Source organism: Schistocerca cancellata, chromosome 12 (genome assembly GCF_023864275.1).
Source record: "Schistocerca cancellata isolate TAMUIC-IGC-003103 chromosome 12, iqSchCanc2.1, whole genome shotgun sequence".
NCBI classification, from domain to species: Eukaryota; Metazoa; Arthropoda; class Insecta; order Orthoptera; family Acrididae; genus Schistocerca; species Schistocerca cancellata.
Genome location: NC_064637.1, coordinates 32,885,575 through 32,900,721, shown reverse-complemented (window position 1 = coordinate 32,900,721; position 15,147 = coordinate 32,885,575). Strand labels below are relative to the sequence as shown.

At 42.1% G+C, this 15,147-nt stretch overlaps 1 protein-coding gene across 1 annotated transcript in view; it reads right to left on the bottom strand.

The window, feature by feature from the left end:
* Window positions 1-15,147, bottom strand: part of LOC126109420 (guanine nucleotide-binding protein subunit alpha-14-like) — a 192,453-nt gene that overhangs the window by 21,810 nt on the left and 155,496 nt on the right. Inside the window, exon 7 of the mRNA XM_049914455.1 lies at window positions 611-718. Within this exon, the coding sequence (XP_049770412.1) occupies window positions 611-718 (108 nt within the window). The remainder of the gene's footprint in view (window positions 1-610; window positions 719-15,147) is intronic.

Sequence of the window (15,147 nt, the reverse complement as noted above, 5' to 3'; positions counted from 1 at the left end):
TTGGTAGACTTCGCTGAATGCAGGACCACTGTGAATGCTGCAGCCTACATTAAAACTTTGATTAAGTTATGTCGTACCCTACATGACAAATGCCACAACATTAATAGTGTCAGCATCAGACTTCTTCGTGACAATGCCCGACCCCATGCGGCTGCTCCTGTTCGTGAGGAAATCGCCAAATTTGCGTGGTTGTTGCTCAGGCATACACCGTACAGTTCAGACTGTGTACAGCCAGACTTTCATCTGTTTAGTCCTATGCAGAAATTCCCAGCTGGCCATCACTTTGTCACAGGTGAGGAAGTGAAATCGACAGTCTGCTGTTGGCTGTACTCCAACCAAATGAACTTCTACAAACAGGGCACATTGAAAATGGTACTGTGATGGGAGAAATGTGCTGAGAATGTTAGTGACTATGTAGAAAAGTAGGTAAAAGATGTAAGTTCATTTATAATTTATTTTTGTTACCTATTAATCTTTCTGGTAATAAAACTATTGTGTGTTACTTTCCATTGTTCCCTTCTACTTTTAATGACGGTAATGGCAATATCGTACTGTTATTAGAGTCCATTATCAGATTCAGTTTTGATGTGAGCGGCAGTCCCTATCTTACCTGTGGCACAAGTATAGCGTACATAGACACTCTTTCTCGCATCGTGGCAACATTTCTGAAACTTCTCGGCAAAAAATTCTTTTGCTGACTCTGGATCCTTTTTTGGCCCTGGCGGAGAAAGAAAAGAAGAGAATTATTTTTTTATCATGAAATGAAAGGTAACTGAGAATTGGTAAATAAAACACAAAACAGCATCAGTTGCAAAGAATTCATTAATTATGGACGTATTTAAGTCGTTTGTTCTGTCAACTGAGGTGGCTAGGAAGATTAGTGTCTCACATTCTTACAGGTGGACTGGACAAGGAAATCAGCTGTGCTCTTTCAAAGGAACCATCCTAACATTCATTTTATGTGATCTAGGAAAATCACAAATAATCTAAATTGGAAGGGCCGGTCAGAGATTTGGACTGTCATCTCACTATACTGTGCCACATTGATCAAACTGTTAAGAGTCGTAGACCTTTATCACCGTGGGTACAGTGCTGAAAAACACTTTAAGAGCACTGTAGCCGAAGTGAAACTCAGAGAAGAAGTTGCAAAATAGAGGCAGGTGACTGGTGGGTGGTTATACACCGAGGTGACATAAGTCACGGGTACCTCCTAATATTGTGTCAGACTTCCTATTGCTCAGTGTAGTACAGCATCCTAACATGGCACGGACTCAACAAGTCATTAAGTCATTTGAAGTCCCCTGCAGAAATACACTCCTGGAAATGGAAAAAAGAACACATTGACACCGGTGTGTCAGACCCACCATACTTGCTCGGGACACTGCAAGAGGGCTGTACAAGCAATGATCACATACACGGCACAGCGGACACACCAGGAACCGCGGTGTTGGCCGTCGAATGGCGCTAGCTTCGCAGCATTTGTGCACCGCCGCCGTCAGTGTCAGCCAGTTTGCCGTGGCATACGGAGCTCCATCGCAGTCTTTAACACTGGTAGCATGCCGCAACAGCGTGGACGTGAACCGTATGTGCAGTTGAAGGACTTTGAGCGAGGGCGTATAGTGGGCATGCGGGAGGCCGGGTGGACGTACCGCCGAATTGCTCAACACGTGGGGCGTGAGGTCTCCACAGTACATCGATGTTGTCGCCAGTGGTCGGCGGAAGGTGCACGTGCCCGTCGACCTGGGACCGGACCGCAGCGACGCACGGATGCACGCCAAGACCGTAGGATCCTACGCAGTGCCATAGGGGACCGCACCGCCACTTCCCAGCAAATTAGGGACACTGTTGCTCCTGGGGTATCGGCGAGGACCATTCGCAACCGTCTCCGTGAAGCTGGGCTACGGTCCCGCACACCGTTAGGCCGTCTTCCGCTCACGCCCCAACATCGTGCAGCCCGCCTCCAGTGGTGTCGCGACAGGCGCGAATGGAGGGACGAATGGAGACGTGTCGTCTTCAGCGATGAGAGTCGCTTCTGCCTCGGTGCCAATGACGGTCGTATGCGTGTTTGGCGCCGTGCAGGTGAGCGCCACAATCAGGACTGCATACGACCGAGGCACACAGGGCCAACACCCGGCATCATGGTGTGGGGAGCGATCTCCTACACTGGCCGTACACCACTGGTGATCGTCGAGGGGACACTGAATAGTGCACGGTACATCCAAACCGTCATCGAACCCATCGTTCTACCATTCCTAGACCGGCAAGGGAACTTTCTGTTCCAACAGGACAATGCACGTCCGCATGTATCCCGTGCCACCCAACGTGCTCTAGAAGGTGTAAGTCAACTACCCTGGCCAGCAAGATCTCCGGATCTGTCCCCCATTGAGCATGTTTGGGACTGGATGAAGCGTCGTCTCACGCGGTCTGCACGTCCAGCACGAACGCTGGTCCAACTGAGGCGCCAGGTGGAAATGGCATGGCAAGCCGTTCCACAGGACTACATCCAGCATCTCTACGATCGTCTCCATGGGAGAATAGCAGCCTGCATTGCTGCGAAAGGTGGATATACACTGTACTAGTGCCGACATTGTGCATGCTCTGTTGCCTGTGTCTATGTGCGTGTGGTTCTGTCAGTGTGATCATGTGATGTATCTGACCCCAGGAATGTGTCAATAAAGTTTCCCCTTCCTGGGACAATGAATTCACGGTGTTCTTATTTCAATTTCCAGGAGTGTACTTAGCCATGCTGTCTCTATACCCGTCCACAATTGCGAAAGTGTTTCCAGTGCAGGATTTTGTGCACAAATTGATGTCTCGATTATGTCCCATAAATGTTCTATGGGATTCATGTTGAGTGATCTGGATGGCCAAATCCTCCACTTGATTGTGCAGAATGTTCTTCAAACCAGTCACAAACACTTGTGGCCTGGTGACACGTTTGGGAGCACGAAGTCCACAAATGGCTACAAACGGTCTCTGAGAACACAAACATAACCAATTCCAGTCAATGATCCATCCAGCTGGACTAGAGAATCCAGTCCATTCCATGTAAACACAGCCCGCACCAAATTCGAGCCACCTTCAGCTTACACAGTGCCTTGTTGACAACTTGGGTCACTTTGCGTCTTGTCGCCATGATCACATCGGAAACTATTTTACACGAATCACTTGAGTACAAATGACAGCTTCAACAATGCACTGCCCTTTTATACCTTGCATATGTGACACTGCTGCCATCTCTACATGTGCATGTCTCTAAATATATAGTGCCAACTGACCCCAGAGTTGTAAAAAATAATGAAATACATGAACACAACACCAGGAAAAACGCAAACCTGCATGTTATACGTACAAACCCTCAGCTGTGTAAAAAGGGAGTTTTCCACATGGGCCTCCAACTGTTCAACAATCTTCCCACTAGTATTAAGTCCATCGAAGACAACATAAAATTTATCAAAGCCGTGAAGTCATATTTGTTGTGTCACTGTTTTTACTCTGTAAATGAATACTTAGAACAGTAATCTTGCTGTTTGTGCTAAATTGAAAACATTGAGCAATTAGAATACTATAGGCTTACATTAATACATGTTAACAATGATAAATGACATTTTCCGACATCTGCAACACACTGTGTACCATCAGATTACATGGAATAAATAAATAAATATCCGGTGACCTTTGTTACCTCAGTGTAATTAAACTGATGGTGTTCTAAGTGCTGCAGTGTGGGTTGTATGCATCACAGGATGAATGAAACATCAGAGGTATGTTCATTAATCAGTGTGCTTACAGAGAATGCTAACAAAAGTAATAGTTCCACTTTCTGTCACCAGATTAAAATAGGCGTTTCAAGCAGTCAGAATGTAGTTTGGTGTAGGAAAAGGGCAGAAACAATCAAACTCATGATAATTGTGGTTCTATGACATGTTTATTAGAATATGACCACAGGTTACAACACGCTGTGTCTGTAATGCGGCACCGTCAACAGTTGCTCTCAGCGTGTCCTGTGTAATTAGAGTGATATGTCATCGTATGTTATCCATCGGATCCAGATACATCCCAGACAGATGTGATCCTTCAGATATTCCCCCAACCAAAAGTCACACGGACTTAGGTTGGTGGATCTGTAAGGCCGCACATCTTGAAACTGCACAAAGATCGTGCGGTCATTACTGAACATTTCTCAAATAAAATCTTTCACCTGTCAGGCAAAATGAGGTGTCGCCCCATCTTGCACAAAAATAGTGGTGTGGACACAGTTATGTGCTGGCAAAGCTGGAATCACATTTTGCACCAGAAGGTCCTTATTGTGTACACATAACGGGCTGGCAAGGTGTCATCTGTTCAAAGAAAAACAGGCCGAGAATGAAGGAGCTTGTGAAACCACACCAGTCATATAAGCTGAGCACAGTGGATTTTCTCATATAATGTGTTGGAGTGGAACCCAAATCTGACATTTCTGTGCATTCACGGCACCGTGCAGAGTAAAATTTGACTCGTCCATCAAAAGAATATTCTCCTTCCACATATCATCCATTTTGACGCATGCCATAAAAACACTGGGCAAAGTCATAGCATTGTAGCCTATCTTGGGGAATTTGTTTGGTGCTTATTCTGAATCTTATAGTGCAAAAGAGAGAGAGAGAGAGAGAGAGAGAGAGCTTCCTTGAATAGTACCTTAAAAATAAATGAGCATTGCAAATAGTGCCCATAGATGATAACATACACCATAACATAAGATAAATACATTCAGTGACATCACATAACGAAATCCTTAAAAATTAATGTAAATTGATTTTATATTCATAAATTCTGTTATATTGTAAAAAGGATTGATTAGTAACTAGTTTAGTAGCTTGCTCCTGTTATATTGTCAAAAGTATTGATTAGTAACCAGTTTAGTAGCTTGCTCCTGAAGCTACTTATGTGAGCCAACCGAGAAGAAAATGGAAGTTTGTTAAATATTTTTAGACTATTGATTAGATGGAAATTCCCTGTTCTTGTCAGCCTGTGCCTAGGTATGTCTAATTTTGTTTTGCCTCTGGTATTGTGGTGGTGTATGTTTTCCCTCATTTCAAAATCTTGTACACTGTTTTTGCATACAATGCTGAGGCGTATATATAAAGATTAATAACTGTTAATATTTTCAGCTGAATGAACAGTGGCTGGCAGTGCTCTGATCTACCAGAATTGCTCATTGCCCGTATCACTTTCTTCTGAATTTTTAAAACTTCAGTGACGTGAAGAGAGTGTCCCCATATCACCAGTCCATACTCTATATGTGAATGAAAGAGTCCAAAATAAATAACTCTTAAATATTCTTTTGTCACCAGGCTTCTCAGTTTCCACATTAAATATGCAACTCGAGACAATTTTGTGCAAGTATGTTTGATGTGTGTTTGCACATTAACTTAGAGTCTACATGAATTCCTAGAATTTTAACTGCTTTCACTTCTACCTCTTTTGACAATCCTAGTATAATCTGTTGGTTTTTATCAGGATTGCAAAGCAGTATATTTAATGAGAACAAATTTAGTGCTGCCTCCAGGCCATCTTGAATCATATCTCGCTGAACTGATATGTTCTCAAGCTGAGCAAGCAAAGTTGTGCCATCAGCATAACAAATACAATGGGGAAATCATTTAGTGCAATTATAAAAAAGAAGGGCCCAAGGACAGAACCTCGTGGGACTCCTGTCTTAACTTCTAGCAATTGTGAGTCTTTGTTTCTGACAGAGACAAACTGCTTCCTATCGGTCTGGCACACAGTTTTAATCTGCCAGGAAGTTTCATATCAGCACACACTCCGCTGCAGAGTAAAAATATCATTCTGCTTCCTATTGTTTAGATATGATTCAATTACTGCCAATGCAGAGTCTTGTACACTATAGAATTTGAGTTTAGCAGAGGACAATATTATGGAAAAGGAAGAGGATGTAGATGAAGATGAAATGGGAGATACGATAATGCGTGAAGAGTTTGACAGAGCACTGAAAGACCTGAGTCAAAACAAGGCCCCGGGAGTAGACAACATTCCATTGGAACTACTGACGGTCTTTGGAGAGCCAGTCCTGACAAAAGTCTACCATCTGGTGAGCAAGATGTATGAGACAGGCGAAATACCCTCAGACTTCAACAAGAATATAATAATTCCAATCCCAAAGAAAGCAGGTGTTGACAGATGTGAAAATTACCGAACTATCAGTTTAATAAGTCACAGCTGCAAAATACTAACGCAAATTCTTTACAGACAAATGGAAAAACTGGTAGAAGCCGAGCTCGGCGAACATCGGTTTGGATTCCGTAGAAATATTGGAACACGTGAGGCAATACTAACCCTACGACTTATCTTAGAAAATAGATTAAGGAAAGGCAAACCTACATTTCTAGCATTTGTAGACTTACAGAAAGCTTTTGACAATGTTGACTGGAATACTCTCTTTCAAATTCTGAAGGTGGCAGGGGTAAAATACGGGGAGCGAAAGGCTATTTACAATTTGTACAGAAACCAGATGGCAGTTGTAAGAGTTGAGGGGCATGAAAGGGAAGCAGTGATTGGGAAGGGAGTGAGACAGGGTTGTAGCCTCTCCCAGATGTTATTCAATCTGTATATTGAGCAAGCAGTAAAGGAAACAAAAGAAAAATTTGGAATAGGTATTAAAGTCCATGGAGAAGAAATAAAAACTTTGAGGTTCGCCAGTGACATTGTAATTCTGTCGGAGACAGCAAAGGACTTGGAAGAGCATCTGAACGGAATGGACAGTGTCTTGAAAGGAGGATATAAGATGAACATCAACAAAAGCAAAATGAGGATAATGGAATGTAGTCGAATTAACTAGGGTGATGCTGAGGGAATTAGATTAGGAAATGAGACACTTAAAGTAGTAAATGAGTTTTGCTATTTGGGGAGCAAAATAACCGATGATGGTCAAAGTAGAGAGGATATAAAATGTAGACTGGCAATAGCAATGAAAGCATTTCTGAAGACGAGAAATTTGTTAACATCGAGTATAGATCTAAGTGTTAGGAAGTCGTTTCTGAAAGCATTTGTATGGAGTGTAGCCATGTATGGAAGTGAAACATGGACGATTAATAGTTTAGACAAGAAGAGAATAGAAGTGTTTGAAATGTGGTGCTACAGAAGAATGCTGAAGATTAGATGGGAAGATCACATAACTAATGAGGAGGTATTGAATAGGATTGGGGAGAAGAGAAGTTTGTGGCACAACTTGACTAGAAGAAGGGATCGGTTGGTAGGACATGTCCTGAGGCATCAAGGGATCACAAATTTAGCATTGGAGGGTAAAAATCGTAGAGGGAGACCAAGAGATGAATACACTTAGCAGGTTCAGAAGGATGTAGGTTGCAGTAGGTACTGGGAGATGAATGAGCTTGCACAGGATAGATTAGCATGGAGAGCTGCATCAAACCAGTCTCAGGACTGAAGACCACCACAACAACAACAACAAGTAAGATATCATGAGAAATGCAGTCAAATGCCTTACTTAAATCACATAAAAGAAGTGAGGCTTGATTTTTATTCTCTAAGGCTGTTTTTACTCCATTCACAATTGAAAGAACGGCAGTGGTGGTATTTCTTCCCTTGCGGAAATCAAATTGACTGTTAGAGAGTGAGTTATGCGACTCATAGTAGAAGTTTAGTTGGTTATAAATAAGAGATTCAAATATTTTCGAGAAAATGGGAACTATTGAAACTGGTTGGTAATTTTTGAGCTCATGTTTGTCCCCTTTTTTATACACTGGGTTAACTTTTGATATTTTTAGAGTTGTAGGCTAGACTCCAAACTCTAGACACCTATTTAACAGGAAGGCCTATGGTTCACTAATTATATGCACTGTTTTTTTTAATTATGTAATTGGACAACCAATAGTAGTCCATGGTCTTGGAGTTTGAGAACTTTGCCATACCTTTGTAATCACAGTGGGTGTGATTGTCCTCCATTTAAAGGTATTGTTTGCAGGTTGATGTTGCTTAAGTAGACCACTTGCATTAGTATTTGTTGTTTCAATTTTGTTCCTAATATCACTTACAGAGTCCATGAAAAAATGATTACCTATATCTGGGTCAAGAGCTATGCTATGTTCATCTTTCCTGCAATGATCTTGCGCAACAACATTCCATGCAGCTTTGCACTTATTAGGAGCCCCTTCAATGTATCTTTCGTATGCTGTTCTTTTTGCCATTCTAATCTTAGTTCTGTAGGTTCTCTTACATTCAAGATACGCTTTGTACAATTCAACTTTCTGCTCCATTCCATATTTAAGAGAATTTTTATACATGTGGTACAACGATAACACATCAACATCATCAGCAACTGCCATGGGAGTGGACTGCCTTCCTCTCCCTGCTGCACTGCCTAATTCGCCTCATTCTTCAGATTTCTTGATCGTGTTCTTTAAACCATTTATTGGTGAGGATCCTCTTCACAGCTGCTTCTGTTTGGCGATACTCCTACAATGCACTACTGCTATTGCTGCCATTCGGGTGAAATAACTTTACAAGCAGTGCACAGTGTTTCCTCTCAATAGCCACCACTCAATAGCCATTACATTTCATATGGAAAACGTCAAACTTTTGAATCCTTTACATTAACAGGTACTTCACAAAAGTAATCAACAGGTGTCACTTAGCAACAAATGGCATACTGATGGCAAAACAGGAAAAATTTGACATACTGGCTATTTACAGGGCCATATTTTCACTTATTGGCAGAAAGTGGAACTATTATTTTTTCATCACTTTAGGTGAGCACACTGTTTAATGAAGAAACCTACGATGTTTCAGCATCCTGCGACGTATACGGCCTGCACTGTAGCACTCTGAATACCAGCAGTTTAATTCTAAACATCTAGCATTGAGGAGGGAGGGTATCCCCAATCTCTTCAACTGCCTGCCAAACAAGATCACTTGGGAAAGTGAGTACACTGGCAGACAATTCTGGGTTAAGAATTGGCTACAAAAAGAGCAATCTAACACTCACTCATTCGCTCGCTCAGCCATTGCAGACAAACTTAAACTCTTTCCGTCCAGTGAGGAAACTCCTGTCCTTTTTCTGCTCAGCTCTCCTTGACCACTCCTCAGCTGAGGTGGGGTCGAATATCACAGTTAGTCCCCCTGGAGAACAAAGCCATATGATTGCCCATTTCCTTCTAAATAATTTACCGAATTGGTAATACTGAATACCGGAAAAGGCCTCACAAAGGACAGCTGGTGCACCAAATTAAGTCCATTACACTGCAAATCTCATTGGGGATGTGGAACGAGCACATCATACATTAAGAGGCAGCAGCAGCCACTGCTGGCTTAACTGTTTTTTATACAAACAACCAGTTATGACCAGCTCTAAAGAATTAAAATTGCATTATGGGAAAACAGCAGCTAATTTGAAAGAACCATTCCTTTTCTTCTTAAATTATTTAAATATTGTTTTTATGTACCACTTCATTCTTAACTGGCAGAACGAGTATTTTTTATCTTACATTACATTAGTCGTATTCCGTGGATCCTGTGGAAAGAAGTATTTAGAATGTGGAAAGTTGCAGATGTACTTTTCGTATGAACTAAACGAAAGCACTCTTTTGTCATGTTTTACAATTTTTTTTTATTTTTTGTGTGACCTAGGTTTTGGTTGACAGCCCATTTTCCAGTTCACAAAGCATAAAGAAGGGCAAAGGTCCCGAGTTCGAGTCTCGGTCCGGCACACAGTTTTAAACTGCCAGGAAGGTTCACAGAGAGTTTTTGTTCAGTTAATATAATATACAATGTTCCACCAAGAACCCGCAGCTGAATCAGTCAAGTTTTACATTTTATTTAAGTGAATTATTCTGAAATGACATAACATAATGAAATATTATTATTATCATCACATTGCTTCTGTTAATTATCAAATAAGCTACTACATTAATTTAAGACCTTCTGTGGAGATGTTTGTCAGTGGAGTAGAAGAGGTTGCACACTACACAGCTCTCTAATTATCTGTTAAACCCTACCACTTTGCCTACAAGACACTTAATAAGCTCTGGTATGATGTAGAATACTTGTGTATCCACATATCTGACTTCTTTCTGTACTACTGTTAAGCCCTTTTGAAGTCTTTGTAGAAATTGTTTTGGTCATAGAGTAACATTCACGGTTTGCATTACTTTTGAGAACAAGTATTTGTGACGATGGCTAATATTAATGGATAAATGTATTGTATAATAATTGTCAAACTACCAAGTCTTTTGAAACTATCTCTCCAGCAAGTTTCATTACTATTATATATGAGCGAGGTTTCTATGGCTGCCGCCACCTCTCGCATCCCAATCTCCATCATTCAGTCATTCCAGTCTCATTTATTAAGACCTCTCGCCACCATTGTTTTGTTGACGTCGTCTTTCCAGCATCTCGCACACGTCTACCGCGCTTTCTTCTTTGATGTGGAGTCCATTGCCATACCCGTTTTGGCGTTGTGTCTGGCATACACTGTAAGTGACCATACCAGAGTAGGCGCTTCCTTTCTATGTAGTCTAGAATTGTGCTTTTGACATTCATAACCTCTCTGATCGTATCATTTCTAATATGGTCAAGTCTGGAGTATCCACAAGTCCATCTCCAGAAATCCATCTCAACAGCCAGCTGGCGATCTTTCTGCCTCTGAGTTAGTTCCCACAACTCTGCACCATATGTTGTGATACTTTCAATAATTGTGTGGTAGATGGTATGTTTTGTTCTGCATGTTATGTTTTTGTTCCAGAGAATACCATTTAGTTGTTTTATGGCTCACTTGCGCTGGCCTATTTTATTGTTTACATCATCCATACTTCTACCATTGGACGACAGTGTCACTCCCAAGTACTTAAAATTATGACACCCTTTAACAGTATCAGAACCGAGCTGTAAGTCGTTAACAGTATTTTCTCCCACTTTCAGATATTCTGTTTTAGATACGTTTATGACAAGACCCCGTTTTTCATATTCTTCTTTTAATTTGTGGAGCATGTAATTTGCATCTTCCTCATCTCCAGCTACTAACACATGGTCGTCAGCAAAAAATAGAGTGAACGAGATCTCGTCATGTATAGGGACACCCATTCCTCCGCATTTTCTTTTCCCTGATTTTAGTGCCTCCTGTAGGTAGATCTCAAAGAGTGTAGGGGCAAGTGTGCATCCCTGGCATAGTCCCTTTGTCACCTCAAACTCTTGAGATAGTTGATTTCTCACTTTAACCATTGCTGTACAACCTTGGTGGAGGAGTCTGACAGCTTTCACATAGCTTGGTGACACGCCATTATCAATTAGACTTGTCCATAGCTTGTTCTGTGGAGCTGCGTCATAAGCTTTCTGGAGGTCTACAAAGACAAGGTGGGTTGTAAGGCCCCTTGCTGTTCTTTTCTCCACTAGGTTTTTGAGGGTAAATACTCCATCAGTACAGGAGCGACCAGATCTGAATCCATTTTGTTCTTCAGATTCAGTTATTTCTTCTTCTATCCTCTTTTTTAGGATACGGCCATAGACTCTCGCCACGGATGGCATCACACTAATACCACGATAGTTTGCACAATTTCTCTTGTTGCCCTTCTTAAATATTGATGTCATTGTTGCCTTTTTCCACTCCTTTGGGGCTTCATCATCTCTAAGGCATTTGTCAAAAATCACTGCCAATATCTCAAAGAGTTTTGACGGTGCTGCTTTAACCAGTTCTATATAAATTAATCCTGGACCTGTGACTTTCTGTTTTTCATGGCATTAATTGCAATTTGGACTTCCTTTGGGGTTATCAGTGCAGATATAATTCTTGTAAGACCCTTCTGGATTCTGAAAATACTATCACTGGAAGTTCAATTCCTCCCAAAAAATGATTCCAGAAACTCTCTAGAATGAGATTCTCACTCTGCAGCAGAGTGTGCGTTGATATGAAACTTCCTGGCAGATTAAAACTGTGTGCCGGACCGAGACTGAAGCTCGGGACCTTCACTTTTCGCAGGCAAGTGCTCTACCAACTGAGCTACCCTTGCACGACTCACGCCTTGTCCTCACAGTCTCCCTTCTGCCAGTACAGGAGAGCTTCTGTGAAGTTTGGAAGGTAGGAGACGAGGTATTGGCAAAAGTGAGGCTGTGAGGACAAGGTGTGAGTCGTGCTCGGGTAGCTCAGTTAGTAGAGCACTTGCCCACAAAAGGCAAAGGTCGCAAGTTTGAGTTTCTGTCCGGCACACAGTTTTAATCTGCCAGGAAGTTTCATTCCAGAAACTGACAGTGCACGGAAATACCCCAAATTAAACAGTCTTTTTTTTTCATTTTTAAATCACCTATAGCAGTAATCATGTGACTGCAAGTGTAGCTGAACTAAAGCTTTTCATTAATTTTGAGGGTGTGGGATTCCTAAAAATTAAGGTTGTGATTTATCTGTAACATCTAAAATTTGGTGCAGTGCCGGAAAGAAAAAGTCGCAACATCAAAAAATAATTAATGTAGAGTAGTGAAATTTCGGGAATACATTCGCCTAGGTACCATATTTAAGTGATTAACATTGCAAGACCACAGGTTAATGTAAATGCTAGATAAGCCATTGAAAACGTGAAATGCTGGTACACTGATAGTCATCATAATTGCCAGAATGTCGAATACAAGCTGGCAAATGTGCACGCATTGTGCTGTACAAGTGCCAGATGTCAGTCTGAGGGATATAATTCCGTGCCCGTTGCACTCGGTCGGCCAGTACAGGTACGGGTAATGCCGGTTGTCTGATGACGTCCCATATGAGCTCGATTGGAGACAGATCTGACAATCGAGCAGGCCGAGGCAACATTTCGACGCACTGTACAGTATGTCGGGCTACGAGAGCAGTATGTGGGTGAGCATTATTATGCTGAAAAACACTCCCCAGAAATGCAGTTCATGAACAGCAGCACAACAAGTCAAATCAGCTGACTGAGATACAAATCTGCAGTCAGGGAGTACGGACTATCCACGAGAGTGTTCCTGCCGTCATATGACACCACACCCCAACCAGGTGCAGGTCAGTGTGTGTAGCACACAGACAGCTTGGTTTCAGGCCCTCGACTGTCCTCCTCCTAACCTACTCACGGCCATCACTAACGTTGAGGCAGAACCAGCTTTCATCAGAAAACACGACAGACCTCCACCCTGTCTTCCAGCTCTCACTCGACACCACCGAAGTCACAGATAGTGGGGTTTGGGTTCGGTGGCACGCTTATTACAGGGCGCGTTGCTCAGAACTGTCGCCGTGGTGCCAAATGCCGCTCAAATTGCTGCTGCGTGTTTAGTGGCCACAGCCTGAACACGATCGTCTTCTCTCTCAGAAGTGCTGTGTGATCGTCCGGAGCCCTGTCTTCCTGCGACTGTACGTTACAGTGACCACTGCTGCCAGCACTCGTGTACAGTGGCTATGGGGGGCGTTTGAAAAGTCTGTGCAAAAATAAATACTACTTAAGTGTTTGGGATAACCTTTTTTTATTTTTGAACATAGAGTCCTTTTAGATGTATACACTTTGCCCAACACTGTTCCAATTTGTTGATCCCTTCCGAATAATAGGAATTGTCCGAGTCTGCAAAATAGCTATTAGTTGCTGTAATCACCTCCTCGTATGAGTAAAATTTTTGTCCCACCAGTCATTTCTTCAAATTGGGGAACAAATAGTAGTCTGAGGGAGCCAAGTCTGGAGAATAGGGGGGGGGGATGTGAAATGAGTTGGAATCCTATTTCCATTAATTCTGCGGCCACAACTGCAGAGGTGTGTGCTGGTGTATTGTCGTGAAGGAAAAGGACTTTTTTGCAGTCCGATCGCCGTTGTTTTTCTTGCAGCTTGGTTTTCTAACATTCCAATAATGATGAATAACATTCATCTGTAATAGTTTTACCCTTTTCTAGATAGTCGATGAGGATTATCCCTTGCGAATCCCAAAAGACAGTCACCATAACCTTTCTGGCCGAAGGAATGGTCTTCGCCTTTTTTGGTGCAGATTGTCCCTTGGTAACACATTGTTTAGATTGTTGTTTGATCTCAGGAGTATAGTAATGTATCCATGTTTCATCCACAGTGACGAAACAACAGTTAAAGTCCTGCAGATTCTTCCTGAACAGCTGCAAACCGTCCTTGCAACGGTTCACACGATTCCGTTTTTGGCCAAGCGTGAGCAACTGCAGAACCCATCTTGCGGATAGCTTTCTCGTGTCCAAATGTTTATGCAAAATATTATGTACCCATTCATTCGAGATTCCTACAGCACTAGCAATCTCACACACATTAACACTTCTGTCATCATCTTGGATTTAATCAATGATTTCTGGAGTCATAACCTCCACGGGGCGTCCAGAACGTTCAGCATCACTTGTGCCAATGTAGCCACTCCAAAAATTTTGAAACCACTTATAAACTGTTGTAATTGAAGGTGCAGAGTCACCGTAATGTCTAACAAGCTTCTCTCTAGTCTCCTGAGGCGTTTTGCCTTTCATAAAGTAATGTTTAATCACCACACGAAATCCTTTTTCATCCATTTTTTGACAATCACTCGACTTCCTTGATTCACACGAATGCCAAACACAAAGAAATAGACCAGTATGGCTGAAACTTGGTGTGCGTTCTTTCCAAAGATGCTACTAACTAAACACGACCTCAATATGCACCGGTGGTGCCATCTCTCGGGCTTTGCACGGACTTTTCAAACACCCCTCGTACATTCCTGCCAAATCATTCTACGATATCACAGAAGAAACCTCGAGTTTCTCATAGCCTTATTACTCAACCGTCTTCACACCCAGTGAGGTGCTGATAATGGCGTCTTTGTCACCGTAGAGACATTCTTCACTGACATCTACTCACCTATATCTAGTCTCAGAGGTTACTAAGACTCATGACTGTTACAGTGTGTATTTAAAACAAACCTGATTTGCACTACTAGCACCATTCTTGTGCAAATGGTGTGAAATTTGAACAGACATCATCTTTCAAATGTAGTAACATGCCTGTCAACCTTACTTTATGTTCCACAACTCCTTCTTGGTGTGGCGATTTTTTTCCCATCTGTATATTTTCTATTTCTCGTGCTTTGTCAATTGAGTTGTGTGTGTGTGTGTGTGTGTGTGTGTGTGTGTGTGTGTGTGTGTGTGTGTGTGTGGACGAATGT